Raw genomic sequence first — 23,570 nt, forward strand, 5'->3', positions numbered from 1 at the left:
GCTTATCATCAAAGTGGTTTTTGTCATATAATTCATATGCAAGTATTAGCTTTCTATGTGTACTTTCAGAGTTTGAGATTAACAGTATGGTCTTTTTTTTTTTTTTTGAACTGGCATGCTCTTTTCATTAATAATATAGTAGAATATGTTATGCTTCAGAGAGCTTTTCTTTGCCAAAAAAACAAAACCAAACTGAATTCCAAAACCCCTCACATTGTGCTGTAGTACTTTCCCTTTAAGAAAAGCATATCTCTCTCCAGATGCCTGCATCTCTTTGATACAGAAGGGTACACTAAGTTCCATCTATAAACAGAATCCACTAATTAAGAGTAATTGCTTAGGAGATTGGTACAGACTATTCAGAATCAGATGCATGTTCCTCTCAGATATCCATTAGCCCCTAATAAGATAATGCAGATGTGCCAGTCTGTTTCCTGTTTCCTTCTATTGTACCTTTATTGCCATATATGGACCAATGGGATGGGCTGAACAATAAGTGGATGTCCTTTTGCTCCCTGAACAGTTCTCAAAGGAATGTTTGTTATTAGATTGCTTTTTCTGTTTAGTTTCACATCACTATGCTAATAAAGGAAACATAACACTCCAAAGGCTTTTTTACTTCTGCCACTGTAACTAGTTTATTGTTTAATTAAATCTCTTTGTATAGGCAAGAAAACAAAATGCAACATCCCGCAGTTGACAGTGACTTGTGGAAAGCTTACTACACTCCTTTTCCTAGTAAATTTTCCACTCATTTTTAGTGGTTTAAAACCAGCATGGTGATCACGTTACTGTATCTGACTGATTTGCACTCAACTCCTGCTAAATTTGCTGAGTTTTTCACTACTACTCAATGCGGTGTCATCAGCTAGCATAATAGAGAGCATATGCATAATCAGGGGTTTCAATATATACTACAAACTGTACGTTAAATGCAGTAAGCGTTCTTGGGACTATTGCATCTTCACTTGTTTTGGAAACATTAAAATATGTCTCAAAATTAATAATAATGAATATATAATAATAATAAATGAGGACTTGGTCAACTCTGTCCCTTGGGAAAATATGCAATATATTGTTGAGGGCTTTCATGCAGAATTTCTTTGGGGCTGTTTTTGTTGAGAGAGGAGCAACTTGCCTCTCCCAGCGCAGTGGCCAGGCTGCCCTTGCAGTCAAGAGGTTCCTGTTGTAGGACTCAGCCAAAGATTTAAGACGGGGAGATTTTGGCGTTGGCAAGAAAACGGGAAGTGAACTTAGAAGAAACTTCCTCCATGACCCTGTAAACTTCAGGGATATCTACACACGCTGGGCAGGCTCAGAGCAGCAAATTAGCCAGGGCTGAGCTCCGTGCCGTGGCAGGCGGGGCTGCCTGCAGTACCAGGCAAAGCGTGCCCAAGTGTCCACGTGTCCCTTCTGTGTTTGGGGTTTTGTCCCTCTGCGGTAGAGTGGCACTGGTTCTATGTGAGAAGAATGTCAGGATGGTGAATTTAGCTTAAGTATTGCTAAGAAGCTGGAGTCGTGGATATCTCAGAATGACTTGCAGATTTTCAAATGTTGCTGCAGGTGGAGCAAAACTCTCTGCTGATCATTCCAGAAAGGGAAGGAAGAAAAATAAAAAAGGCAAAAATCCTGCTTTACTTGTAATACGCTTAATTCCCTGCTATGGACAGTGAGAGTAGAGGACTAGGAATGTGGTTAGCCTTCGAAGAATCTTTCCTGCATGATTTTCTTGGCTGTAGCAGGGGGTTTGGAACTAGATGATCTTAAACATCCTTTCCAACCCAAACTATTCTATGATTCTTTTCCATGTGCTGTTCATATGATGGACCTGACTGTGTAGCTTTGTGCTCATGAGCAGTCACTTAGGACAAGGCTAATGTGCACTGAGTAGATACCCTGAAGTGTCTTATTGACAGCCATTTTCTAAAAATCTTGCCAGATTTGTGTAGGGAAGAAATTGATGCTGTTGCCTTGCGTGAATGGGTGTTTGACCACCACCAAACCCTGCTCTCAGTTTTTCTTGTTCTTTATTTTCTTCAGGAGTTGCTTCTCAGCCATAGGAGCTGTCTCCTAGCATCCTTTTAGATACCCTTGTTAGCTCTCTCGTCAAGAGAATTAGAGAAGGCCAGAGGAGAGCATGTTCAAGGTCCATGTGGGGTGGGAAGGACAGAGTTGCTTCTGGGCAAGTGTCACTCTGTCTGGACAGCGTGCATTTCTTCAGCTGGGAGTATTCACCAAAGCAAGTGACAGCAAGGAAAGGCCTTCCAAAGCTGGTGCTGATAGTGTCTTACAGTGCTCTGCGTTGTGGCTCATATTTAGCTGAGGAAAAGAAATGTTTTCACCCTGAATCTGTCTATAGCCCAGACAGATGGCTGGTGTCAAATGATAGGATCTTCATCAGTAAAACAAGAAGTGTGAGCATCTGAATCCAGTGACTTGAACAAAGGCTGTGTTTAGGATCTTCAGAGTTTTCTTTAGTGATATAGAACTGGCATGAATGGGTACAGCTGTTTTCTGGGCTTCCTGTAGCAAGTTCTACTTTCTAGTGTGCACTGCTATGCAGCAATGAAGGTGATCGATCTGTAACCTCTTTTATCAGAGCCAGTGACTTGAAATCCCTTGGTAAGCCGAGAAGAACATTTGCTTCTTTGTAGGAATTGTGTTACTAGAATGTTGGCTTCTGTCCATGGTTTCCACATTGGCCGTCTTGTAGATGTTCAATCACATGAACATTTGTAACATCCTGCTGCTTGTAAGAAACACTGTTCAGAGTCAAACGATGCACTGTTTAGAGTGTTGTGCCTTTTACTTTCTTCGCTTTCTGCCTTTACGTGAGAGAAGAGCAAAGGAACAAGTCCTGAGGGTTGATGTCCTGCACGCCAATCTGCAGGAAGTTTTGTGCCACAAAGGCTAAAATGAAGGTGACTTTTGAGTAAGGCATAAGCAACTTGTTTTCTGGTAACGTGTAATTTCAGTATATATTTACACCTCACATGATATAATAAGTATGTTACATAAAGCTGTAGCTTTATAAAGCAGAAAGTTAACTGTTGTCATCCACCTCATTTTGTATTGTTAGCAAGTCATCATATTGGCTGTTGAGACTTCCTCACAAGCAGTTCCAGGTTTCACCCACCTCTAGGCACAGGGTCCTGGAGATCAGGATGACAGGCACAGCTCCCAGGAACTGCGTGCTGACGTGGTGTGCGCTGTTACAGCCTCATCCTTTCACACGTCTGTCTCCATTAACATTAAAGGTATTTTGTACATGATTTGCACAGTTATCAAATACTTAGAGCTGCATTGCTGTTATCCCCAAGCAGTCTGTACTCAGCACAAATTGCTGTCTGAACACACGCACAGCTGGTAACCTTTCCTGGTATTCCTCACAGAGTAGAAACACTCCACTGCTCTGTGACAGGCAAACGTATGCATTCGTGGCTTTTTTCTCCTTTATTTTTTCCTTGCTTATTTGAATTCTCACTGACAAATGGCAGACTGAATAGCAGCAGTGATAGTAAACACTGTGTTGTCACTGCATCCCTCCCTTGGCATTGCTTTTGGTTGTGACCTTGACAACTCGTTTCACCTCAGTGCCTTAATTTTTCCACTCCAGAATTGTCTTGCCCTTTCTTTTAGGTTATGTTCTAAGAACTTGAATAAAAATGCTATATAGGGGTTGAATGTTGCAGCCATTCACTTACCATAGCAGATGTAAGAGTGTAACATGTTCTCCTGGAAAACCACCTTTTGGCAGCTCTGGACTGCCTTAGTTTGGGGTAGTTAGGTTTGCCTTGTGGCACCTGCTGCCATCCTCCAGCAGCATGTGCTGGGGCAGCCCGGTGGCTCCTGTTGTAGGAAAAATGCTCAGGAGCCAACAGTTTTGCTCATTGACTTCTGGCTGGAACACTGCACAAAGAAGTAATGGAGCAGCGGTGACACTATGGGTTGTTTACAGCATTTCCACTAGCTCCCAGGCCATCAGCAGAACTTACTAGAGTTGCACCATCAGATTGTTACTGAAAAGAGCAGACGTCTGCTGTATGTGAAGCTCTCGTTGGGAACAAGTTTTGCCATTTGATATGGTAGAGTCTGAGAAAATGCGGACCCTTCAGTAGGGGCCGCTGTTTGGATGAAACCTCGAGGAAGACGTGCATAGCTTTGGGAGAATTTGAAGGTGGTGCTTGTGAGATTCACAGGGGCAGTCTGTGGTCATCAGGTCCCTCACTCTGCCTATGAGATAACACATTTTGGATTCTTCTTGCAGAGCAGAATCAGGAAAAGCAAAAACAAGAGCAAAAACACCACAACAGCCAGAATGTGCACTGGTGGATCTGTTTTGGCAGTTTTTGGCATGTACCTTATGTAGGTAGTTAACCTGCTTTCTAAAATTGTTTTCCCTGGTACCCTAAGTTGCGAGAAAAGAGGAGTAGTAGCCTGTGAAACACAGGGTTATTAATTTTGCCTTGTAAACATAAGTGGTAGAAGAAAAGCACTAAAATAAATTGCCCATTAAATGGGAGGGTAGTGTAAATAGCTTCATGGCACACCACCACTGATTAGACGGTATAGCTTATGAACAGTTGGTTCAGTCTTTGGAGGAAGTAGAGGACAGAAACCACTGACACATGGAATGGGGAGGTAAGGCAGTGAAGGGGCTATGAAAAGCATTAAGAAGGGGAGACTGATGGAAAGTTCTATTTTATTTATTTATTTGGTAATAAAGAAATCTACTTCCCTAAAATAAAGGGCAAATGATCAGTGAGTTCTCTTTAGTGGTAATAAGACAAGCTAACTAGCTGTTGTGAGAACAACCATTGGTAAACCAATAAGTGTTTTAACAACCTAATACCAAATCACCCTCAGAAACAGTTTCCTGTGCTAGAACTGAGACCTGAAGAGATTGAAGCAGAGCACAGAGCTTCCTCAGTGTAATTCATTGTGTAACAGGGAAAATGAAAGCTTTCGTGTACACGAGAAATTTTTTAGAAGCTGTTTTTCTCCTCTAGTATCAATATTTCAGGTATTTATTTGTGCATAAGTTTTAAAACTGGCTGCTTCCAAAAGAAGATTCTATCTGTCCAGAAATAGCTTCTGATGTAAAACATTCGATAGAGAAATCAAGTTAATGGATGTTCTGCTATTAGCTTCAGTAAAATAAGAATTTTACCCCCAGGTAACCCTGAAGCTAATCTTATAGGACACTAACAAATACATAATCACTTACCTATTTGTAGTAGCAGAGTTGGAGGTTAGAGAGTTTTCTGTGCAGAAATATATAAAATACATGTTATCATCAATATATTGTTCTCTTCTTCCTACAGACTCTATCAGTATGCATCTGTAAAGAGCAACTATCCTCACAGAAAAACATTTGAATAAACAACTGAATTGTGGTCTGAGACACGGACTAAGACAACTTTCTGTCCACAGTCTTCAGAGCAAGAATGTCTGGAAAAGAGAACAGTAGGAAGCAGCAATGAAATATAGGATGGGACTGATCTAGTGAGTTACCTCTTCATCATCACACAGTCCAGCTCAAGCTGCACCTGCAGGCTTGACAGCCCTCTCCATTCACAAGTTCAAGTATCTGCTTGCTGGCCTGGAGTGATGCAACATATTATTAATACACTGTGAGCTATTAACATGACAACCAGCAGCCGCACATGTCCAGTGCCAGCAGTGAATGGACATATGACTCACTACCCAGCAGCTCCATACCCGTTACTTTTTCCTCCGGTCATCGGTGGGCTGTCGCTGCCTTCCCTTCATGGACTCCAGAGTCACCCACCAACGAGCGGATGCAGCACCCCATCACCTGCAAGTAAGTGTATTATGGTTTTTATTGACCTCTTTTCCTTTAGCAAAGGGCAATTTAGTTCATTCTGCCCACGTTTCATTTATTTTATTTGGGCAAAGAAGGTTCGTTTCTTCTGAAATATCTTTTTCACTTAATCTTGTTTTTGTAGAAATAAACATGCAACTGTATGACATACCAGAGCATTGGAAACCGAGGGTGATAAAACCTACTATGGATTTTGACATATCTTATATTACCACCTTAGCTGCAGAAACTCATGTTGTGTTTATAGAAACTCCACCCAATTAGCCATTGCGTATTGATTAACAATGATTCCTCAGTACAGAATTCCCTTCAGTGGCACTATAATTACTACTGCTTATGTTTTTGTTTAGTTAGTACCTACTTCCCTCCTGGACAGCTTGTGAAGAACTATTCTTGTGAAACTTGTTCTGTGGCAGCCCAACAGACAGCCAGCAGCTGTAGCCTGCCCATGGCTGCAGAGTTAATGCTTCAGTCTGCGGTTGCATTTCAGTGCACCACTCTCAAATTTTCAGCACTGCTGAGTGTGTTAGCTGGGCAAGTTTTTGGTTTTTTTAATCACTTTGAGTAACTTTTTTCTTGCTTGGACTAAGTTTTATTTATCTTTAAGTGGCTCCAAACACAGTTGTTTTATTATATAAATTCTTCAAGTAGCATCACACAGACAAGATACTTTTCTAGAGATCTTTGCAGCAAATGACTGAATGGTGAGGAAATCTGGAGTGCAGACAGCTTTGCAGGTCAGTTGTGAAGATGTTTGTCTAAATACATTACTGTGATTGCTCAAAAAGGTCTTGAACAGCAAATATGCAGAACTGTGCTTTCTGCTAAAGGTGAAAGAGACTTGAGCTGTAGTCCAAATACACCTTTCAGTAGAAAGCACACAAACATAGAGCTCCAAACATGAATTGGAAACCACAGTGAAGAAATATCATCTGAAGAGTAAAGCAGTGGGTTTTGTGCTGTCTAATATTAATTCTGGCTTTGAGACTAACATACACATACCTGAAAACTGGGCAGTCTTGACTAAAGCCTTTTGTAGCTTTTTTTCCAGCTGATGCAGGCAATTTTCATGCACTCACATGTGTGAATAGGGGTAATCTGGTCTGGCCTTTATTTGCCCTGTTTTATTGTGCCGAATATATATTTTTTGTTGGAGGTGAAAAACAAATCATCTTGAGATACAAGGTCTACAAATAACTGACTTTCCAATCCTTCCAGACACTATCTTAGTTACTTTTCAAAATATTATAATATGAATTTATCTCCTGATATTACTAGAACACTCATCTTTTTCAGAAATAACATGTGAAGTTAATGGAAACCTTTATTTGAGGTGTGTCTGTAAATGCTGAGTGTTTATGATCAAAAATGCTGGGTTTTCTTTTCCATCAGTTGTTTATGTGGAATTAAGACCGAGTGGCAGATGAATTACTAATGGGAAATAAAACAATTAGTGTTCAGACTTGGAAAAAAGTTGTATTAAGTATGAATTTCTGTAGTTACGCAAAACAAGAGGCTAATTCTAAAGTTTTGGGGTCTGTACCTTGGCTCCCAGTTCTAGCATCTTCAGGGCAGTGCTTGTGTAGAGATGCTTTGCAGCGCTGGTTCGCGTTGACTGAGCACGAAAGTGTGGCAGCTGGTGCGCATAATTTGAGGCAATATGTTTGTGTATATGAACTAAAATTTCCTGACACTGGAAGGGTGACTTGAATTAGAATTTCATCTCAGCCCTCTGCATGGTGACTTTGCTGTCTGTGTTACTCTATTTGCTTACCTTTGGGACTGACAGTCTCTTTTGTTTCTAAACCTTTCGACTTCTGATTTTAAAGTTCAGGGTTGATAACACTAGAATCATAGAGACCAACTATGGGAATTTAGAAGCAAGAAAGTTGAGCTTTGGATTACATTTTGGGCTTTTCTGTTGTTGTTTTGTTTTCATTGTGGACACGTTGAGGATGATTTTGTCATTTTACAATGAAGTTACTTCACAGTCAGAGGTCAGTGTGATTGAACTTATACTAGATAGTGGGAAAATATAGCTTTTGCTTGAAAGGATAGAAAAAATCAAAATTTGGCCAAACATATACAGTGTATATGCTTTAAGCTGTTGCACTTTCTATCTTTCATACTGTTTCCATTCATGCTAAATCCAACAGAAATGATTTTATGTACCAGGAATGCTATAAAGATCTTTCTAATATCTTTTAGAACAATGCAGCTTAACAGTTCTTTTAAGTTACAACCATTTAAACCTTCATATTATTATTCTGTTCTATTTTAGTCTGTCTTTGTTTCAGACTTGGTTATATCAGATGACTTAATGCAAGGTTGTCTTAGTCTAGAGTTGGAGAGTCTAGAGACTGCCTCCAGTCTTATTGAGCAGAAAGCAACATTTTAGATGTATTAATTTTGTGAGCACTCTTCCTCTTTAGAGGAAGAGTTTGAGACAGTGATTTAGTTTCATTGATGTTAATAATGGTGTTGCTTCTGTGACCTGTGACATAACTTCTGTTTTTATACTGAGATACATAGTGCAAAATACTTAATAATTAGAGGGTTGGTCACAGTGCTAAAGAGGTCATAAGATGAAAAAATGTCACTTTTATGCATACATGAACTGTGCATTAGCACTGAATGAGTAAAAGAGACCACGGTCGAGATCGTTGCTTCTGTAAATCTGATTGATTTACCTAGCACTGTACTTGCCCCATACAGCACAAAGCTGATGTTTTAACTGTTGAGATCAGATGGCATGCAGGCTTCTGTAGTTGCAATAATAATGAAGAATCTCTTCTGTATTAAAAAAAAAAAAAATTAGCAAAGATTGTATGGGAAGATTATTACTTATTACTTAGCTTACATTTAGAAATGCTATTTTCTGCTTCATTGAGTGCATTGTGTAATGCTTGGACCTGAATCCTTTAAAAACCCCTGTAGGTGTTATCTGGGGATATTCTCTCTAGAGTTGGATCAAAGCCTGGCAAAAAGGAAAGATGAAGGTGAGACCTTCCTGTGCTTTCTGGACGATGCTACAGCCTGTCCTGTTTAGATGGCTGCTGGACTGCAGGAACTGCACTCCATGGGCTTTGCATGCTTGCAACAGGAAAATGAGAAAACATTAGTGAAATTCTTGGGGGAGGGGGAATACATAAATTTTGTCAAGGATTGTAGCACAATGTCTTATTAAAGTAAAAGCTGCTCCACTGAGATTCAGGTGAGTGGAGGTCATGTTGACACACACAGGCAGTTCTCTGTTGTTCCTGGACGAAGTGCCCCCTCCTGCCATCATGAGACTGAGCACTGGTAATGCTGTTGCCAATATCAGCTTAGGAAGAGCTTACCTTCTTCAAAAAACATACTGTGGGTGTAAGCACAACTTCTGATCTCCAGAAAAAGACTAAGTATACAAAAATAAAAAAAATAAAAAAATAATAATAAAAAAGAAATCCCTTTAAAAAGGCTCTTTCACCAAGGACCACCCACAATTTGAGAAGGAAGGTATGTAGAAGCTGTGTAGACAGGTGTGGTCTATCTCCTCATTTGAAAACCAAGAAAGAAAATACTGTCTTTACGTTACGGCTAATGGGGCTGCAGAGCATGCAGCAGTGTTGAAATTTTACAGGTGAAATTGCAGCATAAGGAAGATGGAGCTTTTCTGTCCACTGGCACAGTGTCTTGTAAGATCTGTTGCTGTAACTTTCCTTTGCCAAAATGGTCAGATTGTGCTGGTTTAACCCAGTTGAAGCCTAACACAGGCCAAAGCGATCTGGAAGCTACAGGGAGGACTGGATTTGGGAGGAAATTAGTTGCTCACTCAGACACCTATCTGTCTCAGCAGGAGCTTGAGCATCAGCCTGCTTAAAGCCAATTGGTGTGAGTTTGAGGCCTTGGCATGGAGAGGAAAAAGATTGATGTGAGCTAATACTGTGATTTACATAATTCCCAAGAGTATCCTGAATGAAATTAAAGTAGAGCCTGGACAGCAAGCACTGTGGGAGCCACTAAATAATAAAACACTTTGGCTGGCAATGGTTCCTTTTCTGCTTGGATTGAGCATCCTGCATCCTGCCTGCCCTAGGTGATGCTTATAGCCTGTGGCATTCAGTGGGAGCAAGCCTTGGTCTTTAGGCTGCTGGTGGGAGCCTTTGAGACCTCCATATTCTGCCATCATTTATTGCCAGAGAAAAATAGGAGTAGCTTGTAAGGGCAGCGAGCGTGGTACAAGAATGTCCTGGAATTTATATAAACTGTGTAAGATTGCTTCATCCAGATAGTAATAAAAAATAATTTTAAAAAATCTGAATGCGTTATTTAGAGGGCTGCTGGGATGTCAAGAAAAAAAATCAGTACTAAAGTCACTTGTATTTTAAACAGGCTTTTCCATACTTTACAGTCTAGGGTGCCTTAAAAGTGCATCGTAAAGAATAAAGAGCTTTTTGTTCTGTTTTATCTAAGTATTTTACGTATGTGTGTAGGTATGTGTGGAAAGTAAGGTCACCTGAGAATCTGGAAGAGGTAGACAAAGAACTAATAATGGTGTTACTCTTTGGATAATGCTGTGTAAATAATAATTCTTATATTTACATTTTTATATATATTTAATAGCCAGTATTTCATCTGAGGCATTTCAGACATACTCAGGCTAGATAGATTGTGGTTTTAACCATTGTTTTTCCTTCCATTACTGTTGGTTATTTACCATGTGAACTTCAACTTAAAGATTGCTTGTTGTTTTGTTTTTTTTTTCTCTGGGAAATGGATTTTCCACTGGTATCATTAAAAGTACAGTCAAATCCAGTGTTGCTGGTGTAGTATTGCAGGATATTTTTGCCAGCCCCACCCATTGTAGGAATTCATTTGCTTTTCCAGTTCTGTTGTTAATCATTATATTGACACAGAAAGCCCTCCCAAAAGCACTCTTTGGCAGATTGCATTAAATATGAATAGCAGATATTCATTACGATGTGTTGCCCCCAAGAGAACTCTAAACTATCTGCACTACTCATGAACAGGCAAATACACTAATTCTCCAGCTATTCAAATTATTTTCAAATAGTTTACTGTCCCTCTAATAAAAACAAGAATGTCTCTGTTTCCCTTAATTGCTTAGAAGGTCAAGGACTCCCACATCTCACTTTACTTCACCAAATGGGGAACATTTCTGTTGGAGGTTGGAGTATGGTTAAGACTTGATGGATTTTCTTCATTTGGCATAGTTATGGAGGCAAGTGCTGTCTGCACTTTAAAAAAGAAAAGAATACTCTTTTAAACTCTAAAATAATAATAGTTGAATTTAGAAAAAATACATGAATTAACTTTTTAAAGAACTTCTCTTGCTTGAGTACACCATTGAGCTTTTTCAAGTCTTCTAAGTTTCATGCGGCCATTTCTTTTTTTCATTTCCCCCTCCCAGTCCTATCTCTTTATTGAGGCTTGCATAGTCATTTACACATCTGCAATTAACAGGTTGAGTTTAAAGGCTTCTTTACTTGTTCAGTACATGTGTTGCACATCTTTATTGAAAAGAGAGAACATGTGTTTGCATTCTGAGAGAGAGAGATACACAGAATATGAATATCAGATTTCTTAGCTACAGCCAGGGGTGCCTCATGCTGGCAAATCTGAGGGGAAATGTCCAGATGATCCCCTGCAGATATCATTCATGATGTTAGAAACGGTCATTGCTTTTCAGATCTTCAGTTTATTTTATTGCTGGTTTTTGTTTTTCTTCTGGTTGGTAGCTTTCTGTAGCACAAAAGCATCCATACTTCTTTGATCAATAAAGCTATATTACATTGTCGTTTTCTGATTGCAGTTAATCTGAAGTTATCAACAATTTAAATGTATTTGTCAGGTTTGTTAGAACTGCTTTCTGTAGTCCTGCTGCTTTCAGAAGTGAATGGGAGCACCGCTGCTCTCAGGCAGTGGGTAACTCATTCTGTAATGCTGCCCTGTCTAGGTGAATCCTGGGCACCGTGTGGATGCCCTCCTCTTTGGGTTTTAGTAGGCAGTGTGCACATCTGAAATAAATCAGTTCTGGGTGTGTAAAGGCAGGAATTTGCTTCCTGAGAGGAAACTGAATTTCGAGGTTGTCTACCTCCCTACACTCACACAGGGAGCGGATCATGTAACTCTGGCATGTGCTTCGTAATTGCTCTGTGCATCTCTTGTAGATTTGCTGCGGTCTGAAAGAGCCTAGCATTTGGAAGTTGAATAGGACCTGTCAGAGAAATGCTCCTTCCCTTATTATGGGCCCCGGAGCAAGGAAATTCCCCAACAAAATGCTGTCTTACCTAAGGTTGGAAATATGTTTCTGTGGAGTATTGCTAATGACCTTTTTCCTTTGCTGTTGCCCAACAAAAATAACACCCAGTCACTCCCGGGGCTGGGGAACTAGTGAGCAGCAGCAAAGGGCTTGTTCCAATCCTCAAGGCCTGGGCACGCTTGGGGACCGTCCTTTGCCTAGCAGGGCCTACTCCCTCTCTCCCATTTCACATGGGATTTACACTCTCCACCCATGACTGCGTGTCCATTGTGGATCTGTACATATGGAATACGTGATTGATCTCTCAGAAAGAGTGTAATGCCAAACTTTAGGTTTGGCAGGGTAACAGCTGTAAGTTTGGAGTGTGTGTGTTGTATTTCCAGTCCAAATCAATAGGTGTAATCTTCTGAAATTGTTTATCATGTGATAGTTTGCCATGTTAACGGTGAGTATAAGGTCACATTTTGCCAGCTTTCCGTTTGGAGGTGTATGTTTGGCAATGACAGTTTAAGAAAATTCAGTCATATTATTTTAATTACATGGAGGGCTTCCATTCAGTTATACTGCTGTGTCCAAAAGACACTGTGGACTTTTTGTAAATCACTTTTTTTAGTGCTGGTCTTGATACAGATATTCCTCTTTTACTCATTTTTGGGTTGCTATTTCATGTTTGTTATGCTTTTAGTGTATGTGACCTTTAATTGGAGAGATTTATTTAAGATTAGGGCAGTTTTCTGTCAGGAGAGACATTGTTTTCCACGTCTAAAGTTTTTTTTCTTCTTGCCTGTTTAGGGAATATTGGGAACAACTTGTTTTAAGTAGATCTTTCAGCTGTATCAATAACACCACGTTTCCCATTTAAAATGATAAATACCCACCATATTTGTTGAATCCTGAAAGGATAGGAATCCTTTTTCCCTTCCTTTGTCCTTCAGCACACTGTTTCCTTTCTTACTGCCCAGAATAGGCCTACATCAGTAATATTCATAAATGATTTACAAAAGTAATTCCTGTGTAATAGCTTGGGACGTCAAGATTTTATGATGCTGCCAGATGTGCTATCAAACAAAATTATCTGGTTCAAAAAACTTGTGATAAATCTCGTCAGAGCAAATTCCCCAAGGCAAACTCACCCTCTACAAAAGTAACTATGTCTCATAAAATTGTTAGGTTCTCCTTTACCACATGTTTGAAATCAGAGCAACAGTTTTAATCATGTGCAGACTTACAATAGGGATAAACCAACAAACAGGAAGGACCGGCCATAACAGAAAACTCCTTTCCTTTCAAAATGCTACACGTGTTCAGAGGAAATGTCAGAGTAAATATGAGAAATATTCAGAAAACTCAAACGTGCATCTCTTAAGATACTCGACTGTTTTGTCTAGGTAATGCATTTTTATAAAGTGACCATACCCTGAGTATAATAGGCCACATATTTTCAATGGCTAGCCTCCTGGCCACTCCTCTGGGTTTGTAGCTGTGTGCGAGCACCTTGGTGTAGTACATTGAGCAATCTCATGTCTGACACGTGCGTGTTCTTTGATATGCTCCTGTGGTGGAAATGTGCAGTCAGTGGGAAACATGTTTTGGTGAGGAGTTTGTGTTTTGAAAGAGGGGGTGTGCTGGCTGCAGTCCTGGCATTTGTGCTCTATAAGTATTTGTACTGCTGGAGAAAGCTTGCCAAAGAAACGTGCCTGTGGCTTTCATGGCCTCATTTGTAGGGCGCTTGCTTCTCAGGAGAGCCTTCAAGGAAGTCCAGCCACCTGGGAGGAGAAACTGAAAGTCCTGGCTGGGACTTCTTACAGGAGAAGAACTGAGTTCAGGTGATGGAATTATAACTTGAAGGGAGGGAGAACTTCGTTCAGAGCTTCAGGGAGAAGGTGATCTGGAGCATTTATTTTATTCCATGGCTTTGGGAAATACACTCCAGCACCTGGAATTAGTTTGAGAAGTTTATGGATTTCATGTGCAGCCTGCTATACAACATGTTTGCTTACAATTTAAATTTAGATAGAAAGCAATTAATGTATGCAAACAATAGGTAGAGCTCTAGGTAGAGCTTGTTTGCTCTTCTTCAGTGCTGAAGATCAGTCAGGTTTAGATTTGATCTCAGCATTAAACTCAGCATGAAACTTTCCTCAATTTCGTATGTTTAAATTTGGCCTAGAACTTGCACTAATGCTCATGCTGACTTTTTTAAAGAAGTCTGAACTGCAAGAAATACAGACACAACATGTTTCAAACTACTGCATCACATTTTCCACTCGGTATTTAGAGATAAGAGGAAGAATGTTCTGTAACAATCCTACACAGTCCAGGGGAGGAAGGTGATGTCCTGCCATCTGGTCTGCACAGCCCACAGATGCTACCACAAGGTTCTACATAAGAATTTGCTCCACCTTATTAACCTCCACAGCTGTATTTGAGGGAGAAAAGGCTTGGCTCTCTTTTGATGGAAGATTGAAAGTGCCAAAGCCAAAAGAATCACAGAATCTTTTGGCATTGGAAGGGACATTAAGGGCATCTAGTAGAACTCACTTGCAATGAACATGGACACCTACAGCTACATCAGGTTGCTCAGAGCCTCATCCAGCCTTACCTTGAATGTCTTCAGCCAGGGAGGGGACTTCCACCTGTTCTAGTGCCTCACCCTCCTCATTTTTAAAAACTTCTTCCTTATATCGAATAGTTTGAAACCATTTTCCATTGTCCTATTGCAGCAGATCCTGCCGAAGAGCTTGTCCTCTTCTTTCTTATAGCCTCCCTTTAGATACTGAAAGGATGCTCTCAGGTCTCCCTGGAGCTTTCTCTTGTCCAGACTGAACAGCCCCAGCTCCCTCAGCGTGTCCTTATAGGGAAGGTTTTCCATCTCCTGGATCATTTTTGTGGCTTTTTTTCTGGAAGTGCTCCAACAAGTCCACATCTCTACTGTACTGAGGACTCCACATCTGGATGCAGTACTCCAGGTGAGGCCTCACCAGTGCAGAGTAGAAGGGCAGAATTACCTCCCTTAACTTGCTGTCCATGCTTCTTTTGAGGCAGGCCAGGATACAGTTGTCTTTCTGGGCTGTGAGGGTGTATTGCTGGCTCATGTTTAGCTTGCCATCCACCAATAGTCCCAAGTTCTTTTCATCAGGGCTATGCTCAATATTTATACTCCCCAGCTTGTTCTCATAATAGGAGTTGCCTTGACCTAGGTGCAGGATCTTGCACCTGGATTTGTTGAACTTCATGAGGTTCACCTGGGCCCACGGCTTGAACCTGTCTAGGTCAAGTGCTGCCCTATCACAGTCAGTAGAAAGTACTGTGCAGTTTTCTGTGTAGTGTAATTTCATTTGGGTACCACTAGCAGAGCTAGAGGGAATCCCTGCTGATTCTGTGCTTACTGCCTTTTTTAACCTTATTTCTTCCAATCAATGAGCAGTACGTGCTTGCTTGTAATTATCCTGCAGGGAGATGCACAGTTGTCTGCCGTCCTGAAACGAGGCCGTATTGTAAATCTACTGTCTTTGGAAGAATTCACCTATATACCAGCATTACCTAAAAGCTATTCGTGAAGACATTCGGTGGGAAATAGAACTGTATCATGTAAACAAATGTGTGTATTATATATTGCTTTCACATAGCAATTCAAGGATCAAGAGTTCTGTTATTTGTGAAATTAAATCCTGCGAGAATCATTACAAGTACAGAAATAGTGATGTCATTGCAAAATTAACTAGCTATAAACCCATGAGGTGACATATCAATTCATAAAGGGAATAGCAAAACATAATGCAGGGCACATCTGCTGCTCCGATTCATGCAGAACTATAAGCCTATTGGTATCTGCAGACCACTTGAAATTGAACATCTGTTAGAAGTACTTGAAAAAGCAGCATGAGAAGCTGTACACCTTGCAAAGCATTTTGCTGTTGGTAACATCATCATTTTGATTGCATATTCTTGCAGAAACTGTTTTAAGTCCCCTTCTAGATCTTCCTGGCATTGTTTCTTAAATAGCGACAGCATGAGTAATTGTAAAAATAACATGGACTTTTCTAAGGACTTTCCTAACATTTTTATTACTTTTTATTTATTATACTGCTGCAGTACACAAACTGCTAGAGAGTTTCCAAACAAAGAGGGAGATACGATCTCTGTTCCAAGTAGTTTGGAATAAAAAAATAAGACAGATGCATGAAGACTAAGGAAAAAGGATGCAACTTCTGAGCCAAACGATTGAGGTGAAGGAAGGCCCACATCCTAGAATGCAAATCTGGTCTTGGTGCTTTTTAAAGAAGTGACTGAATGCTTAAAACCAGGGCAGACTGTGGAGGCTGACGTGATTTTTGTAAAGAGCAGGAGTAAGATGCTGCAACTTGCTTCACAAAACCCGCATGGGCAGTCAGTGATCGATTAAATATTGTAATTGAACTGCAATTGAACTGTGTCCTCTTAACTCTTAACTAAGCCAGTCAGTTTGACAGTATGTTTCCCCTAGCTGCACGGTCTAGCAGAGTCCACCTAATTGGCAATTTTCTTCTGTTTAACAAAAACAGAAATATAGCTAAACCACAAAGAAAAGATTTCACTATTGATTAACAGTGGTTGGTTTTGCTAAGTAATCTGACAGACATTTGGAACACATCAACTGTCTCATACTGCTGTAGCCAAACATCTTAGAGCACGATTTGCTCTCCTTCACTTTTATTACTTGCAGAAGAAGCAAGCTCTGCCAGGATGTTATTTGAAGGGATGTCTGCCATTTTAATATGTAGTTACTTGGACAAAACTTATGGAAACATACTGCAGTGTCTTTGATTTTGCAAATAGGTAATCATATTTGTTTACAGTAAAAAATGTGAATCATTGCTATATTTGGGAAAGTAAATTAAAATATACAGCACAAGTCACAAAAAATGTGCCATTTTGTTGAACTCCACAAGTACTGAAATATTCTATGGGAAATACTCCGATTTCACCTTTTTTTCAGTAACCAAATAATTTTTAACTTGCCCAATCCAGTACATAGTTCTGGTGTTCTGTAGCAAAGGTAGAAGTCTAAACAGAGCAATCAATCAACAGTGCAAATATAGGAAAAGCCTCTCTTGACGGCAGTTTAAAATGGGCTTCTGCCAAACTTCTGTCAAAATTTTGAAGCACTCTACAGATGTGTTGTTATTTTTCTAACAGTGATGAAAATGTACAGTGGACAACCCAAAATTTGTGAAGGTCATCAGATGTATAGAGGAAGATTTTGCACTTAAAAGTGTGAGATATGTGCATTTCTTTTCTCCCTAAGTTGTTGCTTACTACTCCACTTTTAGTCTCTTCTGGGCCATTAAACTTCTTTTGATGCCTAGAAGTCTCCACTGTTGTAGTCCCAATATGAAAGCAATGAAAAGATGCATGTCCGTGCTAGGTAGACTCTTTCTTTTGGAACAGAACATTTAAGAAGGGTGTTGTTAAAACTGTTCTCCTGATGTTCTGCTTCTGCAGTGACTTCCTGATATTAGTGTCTCTGGCATTAATGTCTGGTTAGATTCCAGGAACACATCTTGGGGTCTAGCAGGTTTCTTCTTTTTGGAAGAAAAATGTACTTTGCAGACAGATCTCTTTTTTGAGTTAGGCGAAGAGCTATACAATAATATACAATCACACAAGGAATTCAGCATCCAAAATCTGTTTCTTATACTGATAGCTTCAGGTCTAAGTCCGTCTGTCTTCCCTTGTCTGTCTTTTTTAATTGATTTCTGTGGTGTTTCTCTGCTTTCCTCTAAAACAAAAGCCTACATACAACTATATGTAAAGTTGCAGAAGATATCTTTGCTCCCTCTTTCAGTACTGGAGGATTTGCTTCATGTTTATCTTCAGTGTAGAAGGATAGCACCTTCAGTAAGGTGATATCTTTGATGAGAGGGATGCAGAAGCCTTTTCTAGGAAGGTAAGGCTCATTCTTGATAGCTGGGAGGAGGGGAGGTCAGGCAGGGAAGAAGACTGAGCCTTGATGATTACACAGGAAGTAGCTTTTGCCTGCATGTAAAAGTATGTAAATGTACGTGTGTGTTGGTTACTGAATTAATCTCCTAAGCTTTCTGAGATGGCACCAACTGAGGCCCTCAGAGCACTGGTCCTCCTCCAAGGGCAGCAGGGAACAAGGCAAAGCCAGTCTTGCTGAGTCACATCAACTTTAACGAGTTTCTGATCAAAAGGCTGATGGTGAGCATGTGTGACTATTTGAGAAAAATGCTGATCCTTGTCAATTGTCTTTTGGTCCAGAAAGTTGAGAAGCATTGACCTAACATACATCTCTGAGGTCAGGGAAACTTGTGTCCAAGGATTTGTTCCTGGGATCAGACATTAGCCTGTTAGAAGAAGCATGAAGAATGGTTTCTGTCAGAACAAAGTGCCTTTTTTTCTTAGGATGGACTACTTTTCCTTATCTTTTTCCCCAGAATGCTTATCTTACCTTACCTCATTTCAGAATATCTTGTACTGTACAAGGCACAATTATGTTTTTGATCAAAACTGTGTAGTACGATATTTATCTTAGGATGAACGTGGATTTCACGAGTTTAGAACTAAACAAAGGGCAAACTTCTTCCTGAGCCCATTGATCTCTTTAAACAAAATTATTGCCCGCGTTGTTTGGAAGCACATGGACACTTGTAGCAATGCACGCATGCACAGAGAGTGAATACAACTCCACTGCTGTGCTAGGTTGCTCTTCCTATGGGCATCACTGACTGCAGAGCAACTGCGGCTGCAGTGAATCAGGTCCATTCTGTGGATGTCTACCATGGGTCTCTTCAGAATGCCTTTGACTGGCTGCCTGTGCCGTTTTGTTTGTGTGTGTGCATGTTCAATAAAAACAAGTTTTTAATAACTTATTTTCTAGAACATTGAGCTTGGTCAGCTGGCTAGAAGCATGCACTTTTTTTCCAATTTTCTAAGCCTGTTTTTTGTGGGAGTCCAAGCACCAGGAGAGCAGGGGAGAGGGGTGAAGGAAAGCAGTCAATGCCTCTAGGAGAATTGCTGGTATTTCTGAGGGACAGAGGGAACAGGCTTCACCTGTGGCATAAATTTGTTATAGATTCCCTTTAAGATCAGGAAATGAGTACAGTCAGCGCTTCATAATTAACTGTGAGCGGAAAATCTCTGGAGATGGCTAAAACAGATTTGTCCACTTACAGAAGAAACGCCATGACTTAACAGGTGTATAGTGCCTGTAATATGCTACTTAGGAGTTCTTCAGGCTCTGCTGCAAACAAAATATTATCCGACTATAATAACATTGTGAACCCAAAGACCTTAACTGGTTTCATTATCAAGTAAGCGCCTTAGGGGAAATACACAGATGGAAAGACATTCCTTTCAGTTGGTATAATGCTCCTGTGCCAGAGAATTTATGACCAGAATGCGGTTGGCCCCTACATGGGCGCATTGTGGAGGAAATGCATGAATCCATTCTGGTCTTTTTTTTCTTTTCTATTTTTTTTCTGCTTCCTTAAGGGCTGAGTTTTCACTGCCAGCCCCCGGCTCTGGGACAGCATAGCTGTTTCCTTTGTGTGGGCTTCGCTATCCCCTTCTTGCTGCATTGGTCATGCAGAGCGTACCGCCTTCTTATCCCTCTGCCCCAGTGAGTGGGCTCATGCCACTCTCCAAGGCATTACGATGCTCATCTGGCATAATCTTGTTCGTATAAATTCATTTATTCCAATATGTGTTGGAGGCTAAACAAAGCTGGGAGGCTGATGAGAAGTAGTCTTCTAAAACTGTGCTTTTCTTTGCTGGTGCAAATGCGGTGTGGAATTGGGTGAAAGAAGAGAACTGGACAGATCGGATCTCTATTCTCAACTTGCTTGTTAACTGGCGGGAGATAGCAGCTACAAGGCAGAGCTCTGTAGCTCAGGCAATCTGAAAGGCTGCACATAAAGAAAAAGATCAAATGTATTAACTCATCATTTAGATAGTTAGGATGGCTGTACTCACTCTGATTCATTAAATATCCTGTGGTTTCTCAATTACGCTTGTCAGGAGAAAGTTATGCAAGCCAAGTTTTTTTTCTGAATTTGTCAGCAGAGAAGCTTATGTTCCCCAGAGAGTCTGGGCTGTCCATCATGGATGGTTGTTATTGAGGAGAACCTGGGAGCCAAACCTGCAGAGCACATTCGGCAGTTGTCTAAAATACTGCTGTTTGTCAGAACTGAATAAATCCATAGATCTGGAAATTGCAGGCAGGATATCTGATGTGTGTGTGTGTGTGCGTGCATGTACATGAACCCTTGGTCAAGAAGTACTCCAAAGTTACTGAAATGAAAACTAAATAATAATGAAATTGTGGTTCAGTTGGAGATATTAATGGTTTTGCAAGAGAATCAAGGAGAAGTTCGTCTGTTAAGCAAATGGGTTGTTTGTTCCTTGTTTATATATCAGTTTACCCTCTCTTTGAACATCATATATGGTTTTACAGAGAGTGGTCCACAAATCTTAAAATGTTGCCGTCTTGTCAGTGATGCCGATCACTGTGCAGAGATCTTTCCAAATTTCATACAAATCAAAGAACTCTATTTTTCAAAAAAGGTCAGAGAAAAACTCATTGGAATTTTTCCTGTGTGGCAAAACTACATGTTTTTTTTTCTGGGTCTGTTTCATAGAAACAGCTGAATGAAACTGATTTCACTGAAGTTACTGACTAAAAGCAAAGGGCCAACCTCTTCCCCCAGCTTCACCCTCCTTGGAACAGACATTTGGCTTGGAAAACTTAAGCCAAATATTTTTATCATCGCTGCAAGCTACAAAACAGCCTCCTAGGATGGCTGCTGTAGGCTAGCATAAAGATAAGTGACCTCAGCAGCCCTCCCTGCAGCAGCTTCTCCTAGTGTGAAGATATTTTGCACAGGTGTAAAAACGCAATGCTGAAGTGAATCTTGATATTAGCACAGTGTACCGTATGTTGTATCTTGCAGTTAACGGCACTCACCTGTGTGTTGGTGTTTCTCTGACCATGCTTATCCTTTATGCTGCATGTTTCTGAGGATCTAATCCATCTCAGCCTTGGACACCCCAAACTGCAAATGAAGTCAGCAAGCTGCAGGCGCACAGCTCCTGGCAGGATTATGCATCCAGTGAGCTATTGCTCTCATTATGTTGCACTGTAATATATCATCAGTGCGAAACATCATCCTAATGATGCATTAGTGTAATACATCATCAGGGGAGTCCCACTAGTAATGTATTACTCAGAGTATGGTGCTACTCAGTAAGAAAATCATCTCACAGTCCTTGTGTTGTTTCAAAACAGCATCAGCAAAGGCAAAATGTTGGTAAAGATGGATGTGGCTTCCTGGTTTCATAACTATGTAACGGAGATACCTTCTGTACACTCTGACTTTGTGATTGTATTTTTAAAGATGTGTGTTTGGCCTGTCTTTGGTTGCATTACTGTTTGGAAGTAGCAGGAATTGATTCTTTAGATTGATGGTTGGGGGGCTTGAATAGAAAGTTGTAAATCTCTCAGCCAGAGTGCCTGTCACATAATTCTTGGAGATGGTGGAAAGGATCTTATGAAAACATGGTGCCAAAATTTGCAGTTTTAAGGTTTTTTTATTGTCATCTTGATGCACCTTCAGGTTTCAGTCACATGCACTGAGATAGATATGTTTAAAAAACACTCTTTCAAAAATCAAACCCTTCCATTTTCCTTATCAACCCATTGATTTTATTTGGTCTGCAAATCCAAAGGCAAACAGTCCTTCCCCCAGGAGTTTTCACAAGTGCAGGATTTACTTTAGTGTGCAAGGGAATTGGATGAATTCACTCATGCCTTTGAATCATGGTGGTGATACTGCAGGATACTCAGCACAGGTTGTGTCAGTTCCAGGCACTGCCACAGTGGGCCAGGGTATGTAGCACAAGGACTGTGCTACTTCATAGGAAGCTCAGTGAGAGCACAGCAGGGTTGGGGAGAGTATTGGCTATGAAATAGAGATTTGCAAAGCATGACTTACTACGTGGCTTGTGCTTTCTAGAGTAGTTTTAGGTGCAAGAGAAATAGACTGTAAGATTAGAGCCCGAGTGTCACTGTATTCTCAAGTATGCATTGTTGGATAAGTGGATCCCTTTAGGGACCCTATTTTTATTGCTGCAAAGCTGCACACATACTGTTTTAAGCAGCAACAACAAAACCTAACAAAGCCTCCCCAGTCACCAGGAAACCTCAGCAAAAGCAAAGAACATTTCTTGGGAAGGTCAAGCAAAATTTGGCCTCCTTTTGCTTTTTTTTCTTGTTCTCTTGTATTATCATGTAACTACTGTATGGAGTATGATCTCAGCCCTCTCAGGATTTGGCCATCAACTTTTATTTTATTTTATTTTATTTTATTTTATTTATATATATTTTTTCCCTTTTAAATCTCTTCTAAGGTCTTTACCAAATGCTTCTGCTTTTGCTTGCATACCTATGTCAGTGAGATATGACTACAACCCTATATCGCATGAGCACCTAGTGAGGCTCTGTTATTGCAGCAAAATGGTGGGGTTTACTCTTATAGCTTGTTTCATTCATTCATTATGTTTTTGCTGTACTGATCCAAAGCATGCAAATGTTGGTATAACACTAGGAGCATTTCGCTGGCGTCATTATTCTTTTACTGGTTAAGTGCTCTGTGGGCTTATTTAGGCAGCAAAAGCAGTACCCCAAGCCAAAAGAATTCCAGTTGTAACTTTCTTGAAGCCTTATTTGGGCAAAATATGAATGGCTCTAAAAGACAGTAACTAATTTATTTCTTTAAGTGGTGTTAGGTTAAGATCATCATCACAAATCACACTGTCCTTAATGTTGGAGTCCCTGTTAGTGCTGTAACACAGATCTGCTCTTTATGAAGCTCTTTCTTGGAGCTCCCAGAGGTCCCAGCTCACTCTGCAGGAGAACAAGGTGCTTGCTGTCCCAGCATAGGCCCACCACAGTAAGGAACAGGCAGCTGGAGGAAGACTTTGCCTGTGTGTCTGCAGAAGCAAGAAGTCTATCCGCTCTCTCCCTGGTGCCAGCAAGATGGCTGTGTGAAAGTTTGGGTTTTAAATTAAAACAAAGACCAGACTTGCTGTGTGCAAGAAATAAGCAAAATCCAATAAAACCAATGGCCGTTCATCAAGAAAACAGGAGGTAGAAGGCACTGTTGACTTAATGAGTTGATCATGCCACTGTTCAAAGCTACTCTGAAATCAGGATCTCTCTCCCAGCCTGCCTGAATTCAACCCTAATACATATTTTTCAGCAACAAAAATTACAAAGTTGATAATGTGATTTGGCTGCTGCTTTGTTTTCTACCTTAGAAGTAGCTGCTCAGCTCATGCATTGGATCATGCTTATTCCAGAAACACTGCCCTTCCCTATGTGCACAGGTAGTGCAGTGAATCAGGCATTGCTGCAAGTACTGTTTGCAAAGTGAAATCCTTCTGGCAAATCCTACGAGC

General features: G+C 40.5%; 1 protein-coding gene across 1 annotated transcript in view; it reads left to right on the top strand.

Annotated features, from left to right (window-relative positions):
• The window catches only part of RARB (retinoic acid receptor beta), a 311,624-nt gene that overhangs the window by 116,295 nt on the left and 171,759 nt on the right, over positions 1-23,570 (top strand). Inside the window, exon 2 of the mRNA XM_031553940.1 lies at positions 5,325-5,824. Within this exon, the coding sequence (XP_031409800.1) occupies positions 5,647-5,824 (178 nt within the window). The 5' untranslated portion in view covers positions 5,325-5,646. The remainder of the gene's footprint in view (positions 1-5,324; positions 5,825-23,570) is intronic.

Source organism: Meleagris gallopavo, chromosome 6, assembly GCF_000146605.3.
Source record: "Meleagris gallopavo isolate NT-WF06-2002-E0010 breed Aviagen turkey brand Nicholas breeding stock chromosome 6, Turkey_5.1, whole genome shotgun sequence".
Lineage (NCBI taxonomy): Eukaryota > Metazoa > Chordata > Aves > Galliformes > Phasianidae > Meleagris > Meleagris gallopavo.